Source organism: Ovis canadensis, chromosome 8, assembly GCF_042477335.2.
Source record: "Ovis canadensis isolate MfBH-ARS-UI-01 breed Bighorn chromosome 8, ARS-UI_OviCan_v2, whole genome shotgun sequence".
In the NCBI taxonomy this organism is placed as follows: Eukaryota; Metazoa; Chordata; class Mammalia; order Artiodactyla; family Bovidae; genus Ovis; species Ovis canadensis.
The window spans coordinates 38,056,006-38,080,718 of NC_091252.1; the positions used below are offsets into that span (position 1 = coordinate 38,056,006).

At 38.7% G+C, this 24,713-nt stretch overlaps 2 protein-coding genes across 3 annotated transcripts in view; one reads left to right on the forward strand and one right to left on the reverse strand.

Moving 5' to 3' along the window:
- The window catches only part of CDC40 (cell division cycle 40), a 46,423-nt gene extending 25,132 nt beyond the window's left edge, over positions 1-21,291 (reverse strand). Inside the window, exons 1-3 of the mRNA XM_069598132.1 lie at positions 20,831-21,291; positions 9,133-9,219; positions 1,600-1,729 (exon numbers count right to left, since the gene is read on the reverse strand). Of these exons, the coding sequence (XP_069454233.1) occupies positions 1,600-1,729; positions 9,133-9,219; positions 20,831-21,019 (406 nt within the window). The 5' untranslated portion in view covers positions 21,020-21,291. The remainder of the gene's footprint in view (positions 1-1,599; positions 1,730-9,132; positions 9,220-20,830) is intronic.
- Positions 21,292-21,499: 208 nt separating this feature from the next.
- WASF1 (WASP family member 1) overlaps positions 21,500-24,713 on the forward strand; it is a 68,195-nt gene continuing 64,981 nt past the window's right edge. Inside the window, exon 1 of one of the 2 annotated variants that reach the window (XM_069598137.1) lies at positions 21,500-21,573. The gene's annotated coding sequence lies outside the window, so the exon portion shown is untranslated. Of the gene's footprint in view, positions 21,574-21,628; positions 22,046-24,713 lie in introns of those variants that run through there. The other variant, XM_069598136.1, reaches the window with a different exon arrangement.

A 24,713-nucleotide genomic window follows, 5' to 3' on the forward strand; every position in this document is an offset into this window, starting at 1 on the left:
GCAATAGGGTTGATCTTTATGTACTGCACATATATTTTAGGTTTACATGGAATCTCTTATATATAAGCAATGGGTACAATGCATTTATTTTGTTGGACTGGAAGTGTCATTGAACTCTTTTTGGAGATTTTAGAGTATAGAGTCTTTTGCTATGAATTTTGTCACCTGTTAAGTCCATTATAACCCTGGCATGATGAAATGTAATGTAATATATGACAATCTTTTAACAACCAGTTTCTAATACATTGTGGATAAACAACTAAGACTATTTGTACTAAACCTCTAAACTAATTCAGTGAATCAGTTTACATCACTCTTTAAAAACTAGGGAAAAAAAAACAAACCCTTTCCAACATTAGAATAATTACGTAAATTGAGATGAAACCAATCAGTGGGTATTACATAACTCTTAAAAATAATAAGCTTTGAGGTTATAAAGTAACACTGAAAAATGCTTATGACAGAATATTGACTTTAAAAAAGCAAGCTGCAAAATTTTCAGTTTAGAAGGATTATAGCTCTATAATACAAATAAGTATAATGAAAAAGACTTGGAGGAATAAATTTCACTAAAAGCAGGCCTATTAGTATAACAGGGTTATAGGTAACCTTTTTTCCCTCTTTCCTAAATGTTTAAAATTTGTGTCAGTTTTTAGTAAAAACAACTATTATTAAAAAGCATCACTACATACATAATATTTCACATGATACTGCTTTCTTAACTTTTGCAGGGCCCTCCCTTAAAATAATGGAAGTCAATGGCAGATAGGACAGAAAAAGATTACAACTACAACGGGCATAAAAACATTCTTAGTTACTTTGCTTAACCACTCTACCAAAAAGTTCTTCAAAGCAGAAGGTGATCAATGTATATCTCAACCTACAGATGTAGATTATAGGAACAGAAAGAAAACGCACCACCAAATATGAACAAATCTGATGTAAGTGACCAGACTTCTGTTCTGTGGAACCAACAACAAAGACATTATTACATCTTCTTTCAGAGGGGATTCCCAGCTTTGTATACACATTAACTTCTAGCCATTCCATTTCTTGATATCCCTCAGTAATCAACAGAAAACTTTTCAGAGAGAAGATTTGAGAAAGAGAGTGAAGTCAACCAGTACATAAGAAAATAAAAATATAACTCTTAAGACTCTCTTTCTCTAGTCACTAAGTCATGTCCAACTCTTGCGACGCCATGGACTGCAGCCTGCCAGGCTCCTCTGTCCATGGGATTCTCCAGGCAAGAATACTCTTCAGTCTATCCTGCTATTAACCAATTTCAATAGCAATCTGCATATAACAGTCATTCAGTAAGAAGTGCTATCAAAAAGTAGAACAGAAAACATTCTGCTTTTAAGACTGCAGAATATTTCTAGTATTCAGAAATCAGAGCAGATTTAGAATGACAGCTAAAAATACTAGTGCACCTTCCCATCTGTATATTTACAGATATGTATAAGAAAACATATTACCCTTTCAATGCATCCAGATTAATAAATTTAAAAAGCCAGAAGATAAAATTGATTATTACACACACACACACACACATACCATTTCTAATAAGGTTTAACTTGAACTCTCTTATCACCTTACCATAAGTGGCAAAAGTTCTTCTTTGCTGTTCAAACATAAAATCATTGATATGGGCTGGTTCAGCATATCCAGAAAGCATATTTCTAGGGGCAGCCATTTGCTGGGTTCTGAAGGGATTTTCTGGTCCAAACTGCAATGTTATGAGGAAAAAAACAATGAAAAAATTCTCAATAGAATGAGTAGAATTATTGCACAGTGTGTTTTCAACTCTAAATTATCAGGGGCCAATTAACCTATTTGCAGACTTGCTTCCCTCACATGATTCAGGACAACCAGTCAGTGGCTTGTTAGCACTGTTTGTCAGCCACTAGCACAGGAGAGCAATCAGCTCACTCTATATGCAGCTATTTAAGTTTAAATTAATTAAAATATTCAGTTCTACAGTCATTCTAGCCATATTCAAGAGCCCAACTGCCACATACAATTATTGATTACTACATTTTCACCATTGCAGGAAGTTCCATTTGACAGTGTGGCTCCAGATAATTGAAACTCACTATAGTTTTGTCTAAACCATGATTTGGGGATTTTTGGAGTGGTGCTATAATTAAAAACACACACGTTTCTCTGCTACTTGATTATGAGTTTCTCAAAGGTGCAGACTTAGAACCCTCATACTTTCCATACTGTCTGGCATATAGAAAGCACTAATGAAGGAAAGATTAATCAGAGCCTGACGAGAGGAAATAGACAATAAAAGTAAACTGTTTGCAAAAGTCCCTAGGAAAAGACACTACAAATGTAAACACAACTTCTCCACTCTGAAATGTCACACTATGAAAGTTACACAAAATAGTGCCATTATTACCTATTTGTTTACAATGTTTTGAGTTCCAGAATGGCTTTCCAAATGTTATTTAATTTGATGTATACACAAATTCTGGAAAGTGAGAGAGGTATTCTCTTTTTCATGTTAGAAATGAAAAAGAAAGTCAAGATGACATATCTTACCTGCCCAGAGTCAGTAATTTGCTTAATGCTATTAATAAAGGTATTAGGAAAATTCAGTTCTTTTCAGTTTTAAAATAAAGAATAAAATGAACTTCCCACTTTGGAAACCACAGAACTATACAGGTCAACTGTTATGATGTTAGAACTGTCATGATGTTAGAAAGATTCTGATGTTAGAACATCTTAGGTCACTATCATGAGAAACCGCCTTTTCCATTATATACTTCCAGAGCCATAATAAACTACTGACCTTTTCTTAACCAGAATGCTGTGTTCTCTATATATCAACATTACACTATGCACAGAAGTCTGAATTTAAAAGTTAGATTTGCCTTGTAATTTTATTTGCTTTAGAAGAAAATAAATTACTATAATATTCCTTTCTATTGACAGCTTCCATTTCTAGGTTTAAAATGATTAAATCTTAAGATATCTAATTTATAGATAAAGATTTTATTACTATTTATTCTAAATTAAAATGTAGGACAGGACAAGACTTCGCAGCCCTTATTATTTCTTCCTATGCTGATAGGTGAAAATGCAGCGGGGAAAAAAAATCAAGACTGTGGAATGCTGGAAGTTACAGTTAACTTCATTCAGTTATTAAATTTATTATAAAAATAAGAACATTCATAAAATTAAAGATAATGAAACAACTTAAGTTTTCCAGATGATCTAATTGCTATAGCCAGTTAACATCTGCAAAGCAGCATGTGATATTTCTGGAGATAAAAAAAATTCTAAAACAATAAAAATCTCCATTGCCCATATCATTACTCCTATCACATATAATTAATTACCAATCATTATGCTTATAACTTCTGATTTGAAAAAGGAAAGTACATTTCCATAGTCTAATTTTATTAAGATTTTACAAAAAGAGAATAATTCTTCTACAGGTCATACATGTCAAACTGTCCATTTTTTACAAAAAATTCTCAGTGTTAAGAACTATGATTTCCATAAGAATATAGATCCATATATTCCAGTAAAGTATATCTTGTGCTACTATTCTTTTTTTTTTTTTAATCAAACCATCTTATTGAGGGGCTTCAAGGAAGGGTTGAAAGGCTGAAAGGACAATTAGATTTGAAGCCCTACTCCTGGCTGGGATATGCCCAAATTCATAGCCACTGAAAGCTGTGGTGCTGTTCTTAACACACTCTGAAAATTTAAATATGCTTGGACTTAGCTTATATGCAGAGTACATCATGAGAAATGCTGGGCTGGAAGAAGCACAAGCTGGAATCAAGATTGCCAGGAGAAATATCAATAACTTCAGATATGTAGATGACACCACCCTTATGGAAGAAAGTGAAGAGGAACTAAAAAGCCTCTTGATGAAAGTGAAAGAGGAGTGTGAAAAAGTTGGCTTAAAGCTCAACATTCAGAAAACAAAGATCATGGTATCCGGCCCCATCACTTCATGGGAAATAGATGGGGACAGTGGAAACAGTGTCAGACTTTATTTTTTGGGGCTCCAAAATCATTGCAGATGGTGACTGCAGCCATGAAATTAAAGGACGCTTACCCCTTGGAAGAAAAGTTATGACCAACCTAGATAGCACATTGAAAAGCAGAGACATTATTTTGCCAACAAAGGTCTGTCTAGTCAAGGCTATGGTTTTTCCAGTGGTCATGTATGGATGTGAGAGTTGGACTGTGAAGAAAGCTGAGTGCCGAAGAACTGATGCTTTTGAACTGTGGTGTTGGAGAAGACTCTTGAGAGTCCCTTGGACTGCAAGAAGATCCAACCAGTCCATTCTAAAGGAGATTAGCCCTGGGTGTTCATTGGAGGGACTGATGCTGAAGCTGAAACGCCAATACTTGGGCCACCTCATGCGAAGAGTTGACTCATTGGAAAAGACCCTGATGCTGGGAGGGATTGGGGGCAGGAGGAGAAGGGGACGACAGAGGATGAGATGGTTAGATGGCATCACGGACTCAATGGACATGAGTTTGGGTAAATTCCGGGAGTTGGTGATGGACAGGGAGGCCTGGCGTGCTGCGATTCATGGGGTTGCAAAGAGTCGGACACGACTGCGCGTCTGAACTGAACTGCACTGAAGCTGTGACAACAATGACAAAATCTTCCACTGATATAGGCAGCTGCCTGGGGTAGGATTCATCAACTTCTAGCTCTCCTTAACTTTCTGGTTACTGGCAGCCATCAGAGCTGATCTCAAAGATATCGAATGTCAACAGAAGAAGGCAGAGAATGTTATTCAGCAGGGCTCAGCTCTTACCAATTATTCTCCCAGATGTTCCTGTTCTGTGTGAATATGCAACTCTTAATTCTGGGTTAGCCATTAAAAAATAAAACAATGCCTATTTAAAAATATACAAAATTGATTTCTAAATGCTTCTTTTCAATTTTTGGTAGTTAACCAAGTTTAAGTGTAAATATACATTCAAATGCTTTTTTAAAATAGATATTCAAGTTAATTAGGTATGAGTATTCAATAGTTTTCAGCTCAGATAATACTGAAGTACATTGTTCAGTTGCTCAGTTGTGTCCAGCTCTTTGCAACCCCATGGACTATATATATAGCACACCAGGCTTTCCGGTCCTTCATTATCTCTCAGAGTTTGCTCAAACTCATGTCCATTGAATCAGCGATGCCATCCAACCATCTCATCCTCTGTTGCTCCCTTCTCCTCCTGGCCTCAATCTTTCCCAGCATCAGTAGAGAAGTACACTGTAGTCAACTGCAATTGTAAATCTCCCATATAAAATATACATATTTAAGTATTAATTTAGCCATTGTACCAAAAAAGAAAATGTTTCTGAGGTAAGCAAGCTTTCATTTGAGTGAAGCAGTGCTTTATTTATAACCTTAGGAGAAAAGCATTTTTAATTTAAGGCATTAGTTGATATATCTAAGAGACCATGTATTATAAGGCAGTGGTTCTCACGTTTTTAGCAGGCAGAGTACTTGAGGGCTGACGCCTGAGTAGTATGGGGCTTCCCAGGTGGTGCTAGAGGTGAAGAACCCATGTGCCAATGCAGGAGACTAAGAGACATGGATTTGATCCCTGGGTCGGGAAGATGCCCTGAGGGAGGGCATGGCAACCCACTCCAGTATTCTTGCCTGGAGAATGTCATGGACAGAGGAGCCTGGAGGGTTATGGCTCACAGGGTCACAAAGAGTTGGACATGACTAAAGTGACTTGGCATGTATGCCTTAGTAGTATATCATAACATCACAGGAATTAAGAAATTTCATTAAGTAAAAATTGACTATATGAAATAAAACTATAAGTTTACACATAGGGAAAAAACCCCTAAATTATTGAACAAGTAATTATTCTTAGATTGTTGCTAAGTTTTTCATGAATATTTATTGTAGTAATCAATGTATAAAACATTTATAAACAATTTTAAGGTGAGAAGAGTATATTATTATTTTCTACAATTTTGGAAAAGATCACCGCAATTCAATTTTATTGGCAAAATACCTCAATCTTGTAAGACATAAGCACAGTTTAAATATTACAATAGCATATTTTATTAGTGGTTCTATGACCTTAAACCTCAGTTTCCTCATCTGTAAAATAAAAGTTCTCATCTATCTGACTTCTGAAGTCCACTCTAACATTAATATTTACAGCAGCCCTTCTGGTCAGATCTTAAACAGTAACTGGCATTTCCCCCCTCTAAACTTTTATATTTCTTCTATTCTTAAAAGTAGTGTTATTTTAAGGAGTCTGAAATTCTCTCTGAGGCTTATGGGCTTTATATAAGTCTAGAGAAGCTAACAAATATACTTTTCTCTAAGTGGATCCAAAATAAAATAGCAATTTGTTGATTTATAATAGTCAAAACTGCGAACTACACTGTGGCCTTCTAAATGGTCTCATAGTTATGGAGTGATTGTTAAGAATGATCAAATCCCCAAATATGGCACCTGCAGGCACTATAATCTCACAGTTATATTCCTCACTCTAAAACAGGGATACAAGTACTTCATAGGGTTGTAGAGAGGGCGAAAGGAGAAAAGGCATACAAATCCTTCAGGGCGCTACCTGCCGTAGAGTAGTAAGTAGTTGTTTTATTTCATTAGTCTCCATCCCTGTTCTTTTCCATCATGCAAATCTTTAAAATAAATCTTCCTAAAAATTAATCTATTAAATCAAGACCAAACTCGCTACCTTGGCCCCCAGAGCCTGTGCAACACCTTCTGTGCAAAGTGCTATTCTAGTCTTCGTCTGTTCTCCCCTACTAATAATGACTGAAATACTACTGTTCTTTCTATTTTGTGATTTGGCTCATGCTGTTCCCTTCTGCCTAGAACCTTACCTCTAAAGGCCTACCTAGCCAAATGTCAACAATGTTAACATAAACAATAATAAAGGCTATAATTTATTAAATGCTTATTATTCTGTGCCAGAGAGTCTCCTAAGCACAACATATATTACCTCATTTATCTTTATAATTTAGTAAACAGAAATAATCTTCATTTTACCTATGAAAAAAATAATATAATTTAAGATCACAAAAGAGCTAATAAATGGCCTGTGTAGCCCCACATCTCATGTTGTTAACCTGGACTGTATTGGTCATTAAAGAAAAAAATTGCTAGTTACACACACTATAGAAAACAGTCTGGTCTCTCTCTCTCTCTTTTTTTTTTCTTAAAGACAAAACAAAACAAAAAAACATGTGGCGTATCCTCTCTGGTAAACACTAGCATGAGGAAAGGGATTAAATCTTATTTCTAATGATGGATTTTCAAATCATGAGAACTTGAATTTCATCTAGGAAAGCTCTGGTAACACTTTCCAGACTTTGGCAAGTTATTCAGATTCTAGTCAAAAAGTTCAAAGTCAGTAATTTATGTCACAGACAATTTCTTTGTAAAACTGTAATTTTTCTTCACTTTTCAGTCTTATCACTCTTTTCTTAAATTACTGACAATAAGCATTGAAATGTTGCTAACATAAACCAGTTGATACATCTAATAGGTTCCCTAATGTAGGGTGGGGAGGAGAACAAAAGATTAAAGGACTGATAACCCCAAAACAAGAATGATAAACCTACTGTCTTGTTCATAGCACCCCAAATTTTTTGACCTTTTGAATTTTTCTTGAAAGTTTTGAAAAATAATCATACAGCAATATGTTAGTTATGTACAGGATCTAAAAATTTAAGAAAAACAGGCTTTATAGAAAATACACTAACATAAGAATGTCACACATCATGTCACTTTCAAATTTTCTCATTTTCTGAATTCAGTGGCTTAAACTGAAGTACTTTATATTTAAAAAAACACATATATAAAATAAAAACATATGTATAATATACTACCTTTCTTTAAAGCACCAGCTAAAATGGTGCCAAGAGCTAGGAAACAGCCTATAATTTAACAGGTATAAGGATTTAAGAAATAATGGAATAAAATACAATTGTACCACTCTCAAGAGCATGAGAATGAAATTTTTGCTTATTGCACACTTAAGAGAATAGCTAGAGACTAGCACTGACATCCTGGGCTGCACTATACAGCGCCTTTGCCAAATTTTAAGTGACTACGGAAACCTAAGCAGGCAAAAATTAATGAAATATCAAAAAAAAAAAGGGCAATGGCTATATGCCAAAAAAATGAATAAACATTAAAAAGTACTTTTTTCTCCACCAGGATCAATAAGATATAGCTCCTCATCTCTATCTTTAAAGTGCTCTGAAAGATCCTGCTACTGAACTGGTATTATTATTACTTTTTATAATGATCTTTTTCTGACATCTGTATTTTATCAATTAAGCACTCTTTTCTCCTTTTTAAAGGCTAAATATCTAGAAATCTAATCTTTTCTACAAAGGCTTTCCGACAATTTTCACTATTTCTGTTTTTTTTTTTTCCTTCAGCTTTTTTAGTGCTTCCATCACCATTTATCATCAAGAAAAAGAATTCATAAGATGTCTGACTCAGAGCAAGCAATAAACAGTGTGACTATTTTTGAGCCATGACCACGTCAGCATGGCATCTCTTTTTACTGTTTAACACAGCAGCATTTGTCACTAGATGTTTCATAATATACTATGCATTAATGATGCTAATCAACCAAAATTTTTTCCCTCATGGTTAACTTGTAACACTCCCTTATCAATACTGAGAGGAAGATGTTAACCAAGTCTGCATCCAAGAATTAGATATATCCTTACAAAAGTGTACTATTTAACTTTTGGAGAATAGAAGGATGTATTTTCCCTTCTTTTTAAAATTGAGATATAAGTAACATATAACAGGAGATACTTTCAGACAGTTGAAACGGTATACTTTCATAAGAAAACTCTGAAAAATTCACCAACTGTTTATGTACCTAAGTATGGGCTTCCCAGGTGGCTCAGTGGTAAAGAATCCACCTGCTAAGCAGGAGATGTGGGTTCGTTCCCTAGGTCAGGGATCCCCTAGATAAAGAAACAGCAACCCACTCTAGTATTATTGCCTGGGAAATCCAATGGACAGAGGAGCCTAGTGGGCTACAGTCCATGGGGTCAGAAAAGAGTTGGCTTAGCAACTAAAACAACAACAATTTAAATACTTCAGCAAAACACACTCTTAATCTAATACATTTTCTTACCTCAGGAGCAAACATGGTCTCATAGGTGGGATTATACTGAACCTCTTTGACAGCAGGGTCAAGGTGAACTCCAGTCTCCAAATCTTCCTATAAGAAAACCAAATGAACATTAAAGATATGACAAGTAATTACTATTTTTAGAAATTACATTAAGGTCACACTAGCCATCTTAACACCAATTTTATGAAGATTACATTAGTACTTTATGATTAATCATTCTAATAATCAAGGGCTAATAAAAGTATATAATGTAAAGTTATAGGGGTTAGAATGCATAACAAAACATTTTTCCTTCCAAAGCACTATCTCATCTGAACAAATTAAAATTTCTAAATAAGTCAATACCACTCAAAGCTTTAAAGTAAGAGAGTCCAAAAGAGAGTCCTTTTTATTAACTCAAAACATCTGATCTTCTGGTTCCAAATTCAAGAGAAGCACACCTTCTTCATTCAGCACACCTTATTAGGTATGTACCTAGATGGACTTGGTTAGGGACTGCAGAGGAAATAGAAGGAGGTGTCAGGGCCCCAAACTTCTAAATCTAATAATCTATGTGTTATTATCTATGTCAACTCTTATATTCATCCTCCAACTTAATGAACATAAAAATCTCATCTCCACCAGAGAATCACTGGTAGTTTATCTTATATAACCCCACCACATGAACAATTATAAATTATAATTTTCTAACCTGGATCTCTTCCCTGAACTCCAGGGATTTATATATATGAGCTCAACGTCTTTTCTCCCAGGATGTCTAATAGATATTTCAAACTTAATATATTCAAAAAGGGAACCTCTGGTTTCTCCTTCCTTAGAGACTCCTGCTGCTGCTGCTGCTGCTGTGGCTGTCACTTCAGTCGTGTCCGCCTCTTTGTGACCCGTGGACTGTAGCCCACCAGGCTCCTCTGTCCGTGGGATTCTCTAGGCAAGAATACTGGAGTGGGCTGCCATTTCCTTCTCCAGTGACTCCTTCTAGCCTTCTCTAAGTGAACCATAATTCTACCCTTACATCTGTTCAGGTGAAAATCGCCAGAGTTATCCTTGACTCCTTTCTTTCACATTGTACATCCAACCCATCAGCAAACCCTCTATCTTCTCAGGACACCTAGAGTTCACCCACTTTTCAAAGTCCTCTTTCACTATCACCTCAGTCCAACTTATCTCCTTGCACCTGGATTATTGTAATACCCTCTGAACTAGTCCCTGCTTCTGCCCTTGTCCACCCACACCTCACTCCATAAAGAGGCCAGTGTGAGTCTTTTAAATATTAGTCAGGTTATGTTACTCTTTCACTCTTAAACCCTCTGGTAGCTTCCCCGCTTAGGGTAAGAGCTGAATGAAGGCCTGCAGGGCTCGTTACCAAGTTGTTACCAAGTTGTTCTCAGAAAGTATGGCTCCCAAGGGTAGTTTTTATAGGGCACTGCTGTCTTCCTGGATTGTCCTGTCTCAAGCATTTACTATTAAAAATGTGCTATCGCTACATGTTTTATTTACATATCAAACATGTTATAAACAAATTTCCTTTAATTAGGGTATTCAAGTTATATTTTGAAATATTTAAGGATGTTATATATCATATATGATTTACATTTCAGTAAAGCTGAAATTACAAAATTGCCATCATAAAATGAAAAAGTTTGAATCTAAGTGGTTGAGAATTTACCCTCCATAATCTGTCCTTTCTCCTTACCAACTCTGTCTTCACCTAGCTCTGTGCATGTGCTCACTTTACTCCAGACTCGCTGGCTCATGTGTTATTCCTGGAATTCACCAAAAGGCAATCCTATTTCAGGGTCTCCGCACCTAACTCTTCCCTCTTCTTGCAATGTTCTTTTTCTGGATAGCCACACAACTGTGCTCTCTCCTTTCAGGTCTCCGTACGGGTTTTCTATTTTCCCTTTACCCTGCTTTATTTTTCTCCATTATATTTATCACCACCTGACATATTTATTGTCTACTTCCCTCTATTAAAGTATAAGCTACAGAAGTTGGACTTTGTATACACAAATGTGTCCTTAGCCCCTAGAACTGTCCCTAACATACCACCATCTTTATTCTGCTGGCCTCCTGCTGATGTAGGATACATCTGTCAACATAATGCAAAGACAATACAAAACAGTCTGGCAAATTTTGCAGGACAGGTAGGATATCATGAAGTTGACAGTGACGCTGGAGAAGCAGTGTCACAGACAAATGAAGATCTGGTAGGGCCAGACCAGTTAATGACCAAAGGTAGAAACCTGACGGGAAAAATAATACTATAGGCAGTTATGGCTCCAGAATTTTGTCACTATTAAAACACCCTTCACCAAAGCAGGCAACTTAGTTCCTCGACTTCACAAAGATACAGTCCAGTTCGACTCCCTTAAATATCCTTCCTCTCTGTTTCAAAATCGTCTACATCTTTATCTTATCCTTTCTCTTGACTTCAATCTCCACCCCCAATTTTTATCTGCAGTCTTGACCATACCTGGCCTCTGTATCCACATACTTAACAGCCTATTGAAATTCATTATATAGATATTTCACAGCATCAAACACTTCACTGTGTCCAAAACAGAAGATACTCTTCCCTCAACTCTGCTGTCACACACTAACAAAGCAGGCACTGAGTCTTACTGATTCTACCCCTGAAACATTTCTCCAGCAACCCTATTCCCAGTCTCCATCCTCTACCTCTTAATGCACACTTCATCATATCTTGCCTGGTTTAATACATCCTTATCTGCTTTAATGTGCCCCATTTTTGGCTTATGAGACGAATTGCTGATTTTTTAAAATACCAAGCACTTTCATGTTTTCTGTGCTGTTGGCAATGTTACTTTGGTCCTTGTGCATTTCCCTTCATTATCTGATAATATGTCATCTTCTTTTCCCTGATACTTTCTCTCCTCTTGGCCCAGGAAAAATGTTTTTCATCCACAGTTCAAGAGATGTTGTTTGTAACTCCTAATAGACCTTGCAATATATTATCTGTTGCACATGACTTTTACTTATATTTTATATCCTTACTGCCTAGTAGAATGCAGGGCATTAAGTCCATGTTCAATAAATATTAGTTAAATGGAAACAAATGACAAATCCATAGACAATTAGAAGATGAAGACTGACCAAAGATCACTGATTTCTGCATTTATGTCACAAAAAACCTTGGCCAGAGCAATTTTGGTAATGGGGTGAAGTATGGAGAGCCTGTTGCAAGGGGAAGAGGTATAACTGAAGATTTAGGGGAAAAAAAGACAGTAAAATTTTTGCTCTTTCAAGATATCTGGCAGTAAATAAGAGATGAGGAGCCAGACTGAAGGATTTTGATGGTAAAATTCTGTTTCTTTCCTTTTTAAAGAAAAGGCTAAGCCAAAGATTCAGTCAATCATTAGCTAGAGGAAAGGCACAAGTAGGGAGAAACATATGATAAGAATGAGGGAATAATCACAAAGCTATGGTCATTCTGGAAGAGGGGTGGGAAAGGAGTGAATCTGGGAAAGAGCCAATTAGCCTCTGAAAAGAGGAGGAGATGAAATAGAGACTACAGTAACAAGAATGAATGATGGGTGATAGATGTTTGGAGTTGGTGGGAGATTTTGGGAGTCACAGATGATCTTTTAATTTTCTTTATGTAGTTAGGAACATAGACATCTTCAAAAAAAAAAGGGCAGTATCTGGATTCACTTATTCATTCAGTAAATACTGCCTGAGTGCTTACTACGTGTCAGACACTGTTCTAGGCCCTGTAGAAACAGACAAAGCTCCCTGTCCTTATACAGCTTATATTCTAATGGGGAAGACAGACAATAACTGATATAGTAAAGAAGTGACTTTGCTAGAAGCGGGTAAGTGCTATAAAAAGGAGCACTTAACAACATCAGTGCCAAGACCAGGGTAGACACAGTATGTCACATAATCCTTACAACACTTTTGTGAAGTAGTAGCAAGCTTAAGGGGGGAAGGCAATGGCACCCCACTCCAGTACTCTTGCCTGGAAAATCCCATGGAGAGAGGAGCCTGGTAGGCTGCAATCCATGAGGTCGCTAAGAGTCGGACACGACTGAAGCGACTTAGCAGCAGCAGCAGCAGCAGCAGCAGCAGCAGCAGCAGCAGCAGCAGCAGCAGCAGCAGCAGCAGCAGCAGCAGCAGCAAGCTTAAATCACCGACCCCAAGGTACCAACAGAGTAAGTAAGAAAAGGAAAAAGTTAAAGTAGCCACAATGAACAATGTTAAAGATACCTAATTAGCAGCAAACAAACAAAAATCACTGACATGGTATGGGTCAGGGTTTTTAGTTATAAGCAAGTGAAACGCTCACAGGCTGATTATACTGAATCCTTTTGAGTTTCTCTTGGAATTCTCAAGGGTGGAGAATTAGCTTGGGGGAACAGGCGCCAAAACAGGGTTAAGTATATAGATGGAATCATAATTCAAAATCAATCATATCTCAAAACCAGTCCAGTGAGGACAAAAGGTCACTGTTACCACACATGATCACTAAACATGATCACTGGATGCTGCGATAGAGACTTCTGGTTGAAGGAACTAGATTATGCTGGTCACCACTGGTCGCCACATAAAATGTTCTTTCTTTGCTTCCTCGTGGATTAGCTTTAGAATAGAATTTAGGTGGGTGCATCTGTCTGTCTCAGCCAAAATCACAGCCCTAAGCCTTAGCCAACAGGGAGCTGGGAGAATGAGAATCTGGGTTCCCAGCTTCTGAGGCAGGGAAGGGTGTTAAGACTACAAAGGAAGGGAGCTCTGAAGCTGGGCCACCTAATTACGTGATACATATACATTACCCCAGAAAGCATACCCAAATCTTCATTGACTATAGAGAGTACATACGGCTTAGCATCAAAACACAATACCATAAAGTTAAGCTGCATAAAAATGAAATTAAATTCTTTTCTCTCTTAAAATTCAACTTATAATGATAAACTGCTTAAAAGAACAAGAGGCTTAGCCACATGCATACCTCCCCAGTGGTTTTTTTTTTTTTTAGAAAACAGTTGCTAGAACCAGTTTATAATATGATTTACCAGATCTTTCTGATTAAGGGTACTTTAAATATTCTAAATTTGAATTACTTTAAACAGAGTACCATGAGACATCAAGTTTTAAACACAAAATACAATTTAAAAAGAACTACTTTTAAGAAGCAACAGTGGCAACTAATAAAAAATATAAACAGGTCCCAGTCTCTGGTTCCTGCTAATAAAATTACGGAACAAACTGAACAACTCTTCAGAAACTGAAGAGTTATTAATTTTACATTTAATTAGAAAAACTTGGACAACATCACAACCTTGTATTAATACCCATGAGGAGTTCAGCAACAATTAGGCATGCAATTGAAATTAGCAGAGAATTACAAAGGATTTCTATTCAGCTTCAATTATCCATGAAAATTAAAGTGCAGTAAATGAAGGGCACCCTATGGGTCGAATAAGTTTAAACAAGTTATCTTTTGTTGATTCAAAGTAATTTGAGAATAAAGTTAAATATTATCTGCATTTTAGTGTTTTTCACGTTTCTTAGCTGTTATACAAATAAGAAAATGGATGCAAAAGCACTTTGTAAACTATAAAGTGGGACATAAATATTAACCATTGTTATAGACAATCAATTTATGTCATAGGTTTTTGTCCCCAGAAAGTGAAAATGAATAGACTTCTAAAATGGGAGCTTAAGTGGCTGAGATAAAATAATAGAAATTCATATGAAGATACCTTTTGAGTTTTGCCCTTAAAAAATTAGAGAGGAAAAAGACTATAATAAAAGATAAAATGTTTCTATTTCTAAAAAATTTGGCCCAGGGTTATGAGTACAATTTCATAATTTTCACATCTGGGGGTCAGAGAATGTGATTATGATTTAAAATGTACTGAGATTTATTTTATGGCCTAGTACATGGGGTAGCAAACTACAATCATTGGGCCAAGTCTAGCCCACAGTCTGTTTCTGTATCAACAAGCTAAGTAAATGTAAGATACTTACATTTTAAAGGGTTGTTTTAAAAAAGAAAGATGGAAAGACAGACAGTAAGATGTGACAAAGACTGTATGTGGCTAGCATGTTATACGCCAGTCACTGAGTTGTGTCCGACTCTTTGCCACCCCATGGACTACAGCCCACTAGGCTGGAATTCTCCAAGCCCACCTGGAATTCTCCAGGTAAGAATACTGGAGTGGGTAGCCATTCCCTTCTCCAGGGGATCTTCCAAGGATTGAATCTAGGTCTCCTGAATCACAGGCGAGTTCTTTAACATCTGAACCAACAGGGAAGCTCAGTGGCCAGCACAGCCCAAAATATTTACTATCTGGCCCTTAACCAATCCTTGGCCTAGTATATGGTCAGTTTTTAAAAAATGTTTTATTAGTGCTTAAAACAATTTTCTACATTGAGTGCTATGTCCTTTGTACCCTTTAGATACAGTTTCCTAGTTTTGTTGTTTGAATTTTCTACATCATTACTGATATTGTTTTGCTTATCCTATCAATTATTGAAAGAGGTATATTAAAATCTTTTGCTATAATTGTAAACTTGTCAATTTCTCTCATAGTTATAAAAATTTTTGCTTAAATATTTTTAGCTTTCTACATTATTGTGTGCTAAATTGCTTCAGTCATGTTTGACTCTTTGAGACCCTATGGACTGTAGACCACCAGGCCCTTCTGTCCATGGGATTCTCCAGGCAAAAATACTGGAGTGGGTTGCCATGCCTTCCTCCAGGGGATCTTCCCAACCCAGGAATCAAACACGTCTCTTATGTCTCCTGCACTGCCAGGTGGGTTCTTTACTAGCACTACCATTATATGCACATAAATTTAAAATTGTTATATACCCTTTTGTGAATTGAGCCTTGAATCATTATGAAGTGATCCTTTTTCCATTTTACATCTATCTTATTGACCCTAATATAACCAATGCCATTTTCTTTTGCTTGGAATTTGCCTGATATACCATTATGAAAGTAGTAAGATCAGTCAAAAAATTAAATAATGGAAAAAACCCACAATTTATTATTATACTAGCATAAAAATAAGATGCACCTAGAAATCTCTGTGGGGATTCCTAGGTGGTGCAGTGGTAAAGAATCCGCCTGCCAATGCAGGAGATGCATGCGAAAGATCCCCTGGAGTAGAAAACAGCAACCCACTATTCCACAGAGAAGCCTAGTGGGCTACAGTCCACGGGGTCACCAAGAGTTGGACACCACTGAGTGACTGAGCACACACACAGAAATCTCTGCAACAAAACTGTTCAAGATATTGATGCAGGAAATTATAAACTTTCAAAGAAATTAAAAATCTAAAGAAGACCTAAATGAATGAGTAGATAGAACACTGTTTTCAAACTGATCTATCATTCAATCCAATCCCAAACAATATTCCACTTGGATGTTAGCAGAACTTACAAGTTAATTACAGAACTTGTAAGAACTTACAAGTTAATTATAAACCATATGTATAATTTGACATTCGTGAATAACAAAAAATGGATAGAGGTGAGGGGGTAAAACAAACTACAAAGATCAAAGCCATATTATTAAAAATATTCACACCATACACAAAACTTAATTCCATGGATTTATGGCTTAAATGTAAAAGCAAAAATATAGTGCTTTCGAAAGAAAAATAGGAGCATATTTTTATGGCTTTGGTAAAAGAATTTCTCCAACAAGGAAAATCTGTGGCTTGTTATTTCTCCATAATAAGACACAAATTTGCAACATACATAATTGGCACAATATCCAGAATATATAAAGATCTCCTACACATCAGAAGGAAAAGACAACCCAATAGTAACTTCAAAAATAAAAACACTAATAAGATATATGAACTCTCATTAGTGTTTAGTGATATGGATTAAAAAACATTGCATAAGTTCATACTTTGCCAAAATGTTTACTATTAGTCACAACTTGACAATTACAAATCAATGTATTTGTATGCTTCACATCTTTTCCTCTGGATATTTTTCCACCATTAAATTTACTAGGTATAAGCTTTTTTTAAATAAAGCTTATTAACAAACAAGTGATGATCAATATCCCTTACTCTCTCGTCATAGACACTAGAGCCCTGAGGGGTTTAGCCCCAGCCCTATTTCTAATGGACCTCTGATACTTTATTCAGTCTTTTCTCCTGGATTATCTTACTTGTAACTTGAAGTGATTGAGCTGAGTTCTATAGATGTCCCCACACTCCCACCCATTGGGTAGACACTGAATCTCAATGTATGTACTTTTTCAAGACTTTGTTTTTCACTTATTCTTTCATTCCTTTACTCACCTTATCTCTCTCTCATAATTTTGTATACGAGGCATTGAGAACATGAAAACAAACATACACAACAACCTCAGGTCTCTAGGGTCTGGTCCAGAGGAAAGAAAAAAATTAACAAATCACAGCAGTGTGGCAAATGCTATATACACCACTGAAGTGTGGGAAGGGGGTTGAGGTAGACAGAGGAGGAGACATGCACTGAGCCTGAGCAACAGCAGAGCTTTGGGGGTGGGAAAGAAGGAGGCACGAAGCAAGGGACTTCCCGGCAGAGAGACCAGTGTGAGCAGTCTTGAGGGGGATAAAAGAAAATAGACTTTGCGGACTTTGTGGAGAGGTCATCATGGGAGAATGGCAGGCCTCATATGTTATTAATACATAAGGAACTTAGAAATTACTGGGCAGGCAAGAGAGTGTCTTTGGCAAGGAAATGATAATGATAACACTGGAATTTAGAAACTCATTTTGAGTGCACTGTGAAGGGAAACCCGGGGTATGGAGCTGGGAGACAAGAAAGAAGGAAGTAGAAAGTCCAGTTAGAAAGTTATTATAATTGTCTTGAAGAAAAATGATAAAATTATAAGAATCTGAACAGTGGTAGCAGAAAAGGAAAGAGAGATTTGATAAATAACATAGGCACTATTGAGTAATGGTTCCTTTTCATTACCAGGACCTATTACCCAAGAGTAGGAATTCAGAGAGAAAGAAAAGTCAAGAATGACACTTGAGAGAAGTGAGGAAGATATAAAGTAGGCTGCATCAGTAAAAATAGAGAAGTAGAAATTGATTTGAAAGAAATTAATGAAACAGACATGTTAGAACCATTTGATTGATGAGCTTCAGGGGCTGAGGAAGAAGGAAAAGGAAGACCCCTCTGTTCTAAAGCATAGGTTGTGGAATCATTAATTCAAATGGGAAAAATAAGTAAAGCAGATCCTGAGGGAAAGAAAATGCTCATATTTTAACACATTGGATTGGAGGTGACTGAGAGCCATCCTGGGAGAGAGGTTAATAGTTCTGAAGCTAGCAAGGAGTTTAGAATGGACAAGGATAGTGTGCCTGGCACATGATTTATGAGATAATTACTAATGTTATCCCCTACTTTACAGATGAGAAAAAGTTAGACACGGAGCACTTAAATAATTTATCCAAGGTCACAATTCAGGTAAGTCATGGAGGTAGGATTTGAATTCTGGCAGTCTTGATACCAGAGTCTGTGCAAACCATTTTGGTATTCACCTGTGAGTCATCAAAGTACTGCAGGTTGAAGGCCTGGAAAATATGAGGGATGCAAAACAGACTAAGAGTCTCAGGAAACATCCATATTGAAAGGGAGGGCAAAAGAACAGGAAAAAGAAGGCTGAGGATAGACCCACTGAAGCCAGAGGGAGAGAAGGTTTCCAAGAAGAACTATTTAATAGTGTTACTTGATGCACATACTCAAGACGACAGAACTTGACAACTGGGAGCCTAGTGACATTACTCAGAGAAAGTTTCCCAAGAAGCTAGGGCAAGTTGAGGAGAAAGTGAGATAAAGTGGGAGAGCTCCAAAAAGCTGAGTTGTGAAAAGAATAAAGACTCAGGAGGCTGCTGGAGGAGTATAAGTTTGAGGAGTTTGTTCTGTTAAAAAAACAGAAGGATTCTAAGTATTCTTTCATACTTGATGTCCCTTTAAAAAGTAAAATCCATAAATAGCTCACTAAAAATCTGTAAGAGACTTAAGTTGTAGCACCTCACTTGGGAACATCATAATTAGAAAGGAGTTTTTGCACACTGCCTCCCCTCATCACATCCTGAGCTCCTGATCCATCCCCATTAGGCTCTACTGGACCAGTACTACCAACTGGTAGATGCTCTCCTCCAGCTCCAGACACAGACACGTTTCCTCAGTTCTTCAAAGACACTCATCTCGCTGTCATCTCAAGGTTTGCTACCTCCTTTTGCCGGGAAACACTTGCCTTATTGTGCACTTGGCTGCTGCTGCTGCTAAGTCACTTCAGTCGTGTCCGACTCTGTGTGACCCCATAGACAGCAGCCCACCAGGCTCCGCCGTCCCTGGAATTCTCCAGGCAAGAAATCTGGAGTGGGTTGCCATTTCCTTCTCCAATGCATGAAAGTGAAAAGTGAAAGTGAAGTCACTCAGTGAAGTGAAGTGAAGTGAAAGTGAAGTCACTCAGTCGTGTCCGATCCTCTGGCACTTGGCTGGCTATTTCCTATTCCTCAAAGCCACTTTTTCAAGAAGACTTCCCTAAACAATCTAGAGAAGTCAGGCTTCTACCTTATTCTCTATTGCAGAACTCTATTTCATGGAGTCCTGTTTTTTTCCTTCACAGCACTCTACCCACTCTGTAACCACTTCATTTGTTCACATTTTACTGGCTGCTTTTTCCACTAAACCTAACGCATCAAGGTATCAAAGATGTCTGGCTTATTGGCCTCTGTATCTTCAGCTCTTAGAACAGTTTCTGGGAAGTAACATGTGTTCAATAAGCACTTGTTAAAGGAACTATATAACCCAATTTCTTCCTCTATCACCTTCCTCAGTTGGGATCATGTACACTATTTCTTAAATTCAAGGTCTTTTCTCACTGCCTTGCCTTATATATGCACTTTTATTAGATACCAAGCTTTATTTCGTCACAATAATCCTCTCATCTATGTAGGTGCTTTAAAAATTATACCTCCATTGTACAGGTGAGGAGACTGAGGAGGCTGTATAACTTGCCTAAGTTCAAACAAGTGGTGGAGCCGGGATCAGATTCTAGTTCGGACTTCAAAAACAAAACAAAGCTAGGCCGCTGCTCACTTAAAGCGAGGGCACGCACTCTAGTCTGGGAAGTTCTGATTTAGGTTTGTTTATGTTGTTACACCTGGAGAAGGCAATGGCAACCCACTCCAGTACTCTTGCCTGGAAAATCCCATGGACGGAGGACCCTGGTAGGCTGAAGTCCATCGGGTCGCGAAGAGTCGGACACGACTGAGTGACTTCACTTTCACTTTCATGCACCGGAGAAGGAAACGGCAACCCACTCCAGTGTTTTTGCCAGGAGAATCTCAGGGACGGCGGAGCCTGGTGGGCTGCCGTCTATGGGGTCGCACAGAGTCGGACACGACTGAAGCGACTTAGCAGCAGCAGCAGCATGTTGTTACACCTACTCTAATCAGGACACATCCTAATACAGAAATTCAAATTTCACCCCCTCTTCCTGACTACGGGAGCCAAGAGCAGGGAGTGGAGGACTGTTCTGAACTTCCAATTCCCAGCTTCTCCCGATAAAGACCTACAGAGGGAGAAGAATCCAAGCGTTAGCCACTCACCTGTCAGGACCGAAGAACAGGTAACCCAGGTTCTAACAAGTGATTGTCGGATTTTGGAGGGGAAACCGACAATTCCCGCCGCGCACCAGTGCCAAAGCGCTTACCTTAACTGCCACCTCCGGAGCGGAGTCCACTGCCACTGCCAGAGAGGGCTTATCCGAAGACGATTTAGTTAAGTGCATGAGGGAATCCGCGGCTGGCAAGGAACACCGCCCGCCCTCACTGTCCGAGTCCGATTCGGACCCTGAACCCGAACCATAAGAAGCAGCGAGAGCTGCAATCGCAGCCGACATGACGGCAACAGACAATCTGTGAAGACCAGGCCCTGGCGGAAGGAGGAGCAGCTTTAGGTCCTGACAGATTGCAGTAATAGATATTATTTAGTTCCTCTCCTGAGAAACCATTTACATTTTCAAACAATCAACACAGTCGATGAACTAGTATTAGAATAAGTACAATGGAACTCGGGATTTGGAAATATTTACCTAGGGAAACAGAGGCGATTTATAATAGTTTACAACTTTCGGGACCTATGTGACTACATTAAAGACTACGAGTTCCGAAATACCTTGAGGCCGCCCAGTGCTACACTCCCGGCGTGCAGCGCGGCGGGAAGCGGAAGAGGCACGATGGGGATTGTAGTTTGGAGCGAGGGGCGGGGCGGGGCAGGCAGGCCCCTCTTTGACCCCGCCCCTGAATGGTTGGTTCATTCAATTGGCTATCATCTTCCCTCATTCCCCGGCCAAGCACTGTTCTCTCCGTCCCCCTCCCCCAAACTGAGGATTGGGCAATACCATATAAGCCTCAGGAAAGAGGGGGAAGAGCGATATTCATCCCCCACTTTTGGGTGAGTGGGTGGGGGCTGAGTTTCCCACCACAGCTGCACCTGGGCACTGAGAGCTGAAGAGGAAAGTGAGAATCTTAAGTGGGAAGACGTTGACTGACGGGGAATAGCTCCTGGTGGGAAAGATGGGGGATTAGGTGGCGAGAGTCCAGCGGTTCCCCCCTGCTTCAGGCGCGGGTCTCCGCGTCCGGTTGTGGAGCGTCGCGAACGAGGAGGGGGCGAGTGGGGGGCGGCGGCGGCGGCGACTCACGGTGTTGTTCGCTCGCGCGTCGAGCACACGGTGGGTCCGGTGACTGGCGGACGTCGCAGGCGGCGTTCCCCGTGGCCCGGTACCTCGGCCACTGCCCACAGCGGGTTCCACCCGGGAGACTGACGCTCCTGGAGGCTCTAGGTGGAGTCCCGGGAGCTGAGGGGACCGGCGGCCGCCGCCGAAGCATGAAGAAGGGGTAAGGCAAGAGCCCCTCAAGATTTCTCGGTGAGCGCGAGTCTCTGAGGAATTGTTTATCGGGGGGTCAGGGTACCGGGAGAGGAACTCTTCCCCACTGGCCAAGAACGGAGAGAGATGCGCTTGGAGCGCTAGCCAGCCAGAGGTGGTGGGGATGGGCGCGCCTCCCCCGCGACGGCCCCCACCGCCATTCGCGGTTTCCAGAGCTCCGGCCGCCCACCCGCCAGCGGAGCTGTGGACCCAGGGACCCGGCGGCCGGCGGGCGCGCCTGGCTTTCGGTTGCGGGGACCGCCTCGAGGCTGCTCTAGGCGGGGAGACTGCGGGTCTCACCTGAGGTGCCACCGCCTGAGCGCCCCTGCCCCCGCGACCCGCCTCTGTGCCTGCTCGCTCCGGGGGCGCCTGCGGCACCGGGTGCCAGAGAAGCCAGGCTCGAGCTACGTGCCCGAGGCTCCGTAAAGCCAGCTGGTGCGTTTGCGTATTTGAGCCGCGAGTCTGTGTCTGTAAAGACACAACATAACGGTAAAGCGAGTGCGGGGATCCCTTTCTTCGCTGGAAGAGGAGGCGAAGCGGGCTGTCGTCTCCGACGCCTGCTCTGGGGAGAGGGGGCCTTGGGCAGAGTTAGGGAGCTGCTCCCCCAGCTCCGACGTCGGCGGGACTCGCCCATTGTGCCACCCGGATAATTATTCAACTCTGCAGCATCCATTGCACCTTTTCCCATTTTTCTTTTCCCCTTGCTATAGCATGCCCCCTAGCTTCGGTACTCTGACGCCTTCTCTTGCACTTGCGGATGATGAACTGGAATAATGGCAAAAAGAAAGCACATCTGACCTGAGCATTCACAACCTATCTTATAGCCGATTTGTTAAAGAATCCCCAACTAGACTAGATACTTGAACACGATTCAGTCTGATTCTGTCGTTTTCTATGCAATGTGTGCCCAGGTTTATATTTTAATATTTTTTGATGTTACATCCACGTGTTAGCTAAGTCTTGTTTCTGTCCAGGAATTGATGTAATTGGTTTATTGGTTATGCAACCCGTCTGATGTTCTTTAATTTGTATAGGAGATAACTTTCATTTTCCTAATTGTTGATAGCACTATACCATAGTTATGGACACAGTTTCAGTCTTTCGAACTCTCAGGAGCTGTTTTTTTTCCCTTATGCTCTAAGTTTCTGTTAGGGAAAGTGTTTTTCTTTACTGTCCAATATTTGCTACCAAATTTCTCAAGTTTTGAATAAGGAAAGTTTGGATATCTTTATTTTTCAGTAATGGAATATTTGATTGCTAATCCTAGGCTTCGGTTGAATGAAAGGAAGCATTTAATATTTAAGATGGGGTTTTAACTGAAATAACGATACATTTCCTAAATTTATCTAATTTTACTTTTTATTCTCTTGTTTGCAATGTCATGTATTTAATTACTTGTCAGAGGATTTCTTCTCATTTTTTTTGTCTGCACGGATGGGTAGGCTACAGTTTTGCATGATCTACCTGAAAGATGAAATATTTTTTAGAAACGGAAGAAACAACTGTTGGTTATTTGATTATTATGCTAAAAACTGTTTACATCTCATTATTTAAAAATAAATGATTCGCTACCAAAAATAAGTGTTTTATTTTTCTTTTTTGTAATCCTCCCTTTCTAGCTTTTCTTGTTTTAGATTGTTGGCTTAACCCTCTTGGTAAAACGAATTTGCACATAGGCATTGCAGAGGCAGTTGTTTTAAGGTACAGTAATTGTTTTATGGCACTTGGAAGTGGCCCACATACAACTTGATGATGTAGAATCAGTTGCTTGTTAGGAAATGACCATGCAGTTTATAAAATGGACACCTTGCCTTGGTTTCCTTATATGTAAATGGAAAAAGTCCATTTATGCCACTAACTGGTATGCATAAATTAAGTAAATATGTTTTCATGATGCTTTTGAATATTTTAAAATAGTTATTCACATATTTTAGCTGGTGAATGGTGAAAATATTTCAGTGTAAAATACAGTGAAAAATGTCACTAGGATTTTCTGTGGCATGTTAGAATGGCTGATTTACATTGAATTTTGCCCTGGAAACATGGCTGTAAATTGAATGTTTCTCATCCATCATATTTTTAATGATTGCACATTTAAAAAGTAATAATAGTTAATATATATATATGTAGTTTTCAGTACAGGTTTAGTTATTATTGATGAAAAGTTACATGATTTGGTAATAAACAAGTAGAGTATTGAATAAAGTTTGTGAAAAAGAAAATCTCCAAAAAACATTTAGACCTTTTTCATTGAAAAACTTGCAGAAGACACAATTCAAAATACATTTTGAATTTGTAATACATTGATGTTTGTAGTGTAATGTAATACATTGACTTTGTAATACATTGAAAATACATTGATCATTTGTAAGGTATGATATGGAGCTACTTTATTCAGGTTTGTAAATAACCATATATATGTTCAGAGAGTCTATCAATATAATACTATATTTAATTACACATATTCCTTTATTGTCAGAATAAGGTATTGCCAAGTACTTGATTTTCATTACTACAGTATCTAGTAGCTTTTGATTTCCTTTTTGGAGGGTTGATTCAATTAATTTTCACAACAAAAACTGCTATTAAAATATATTATTACTTTTACCAAAACAATACTTTTAATTACTTTGTGGTAAATTTTCATATAAATAAGACTATCAAATGT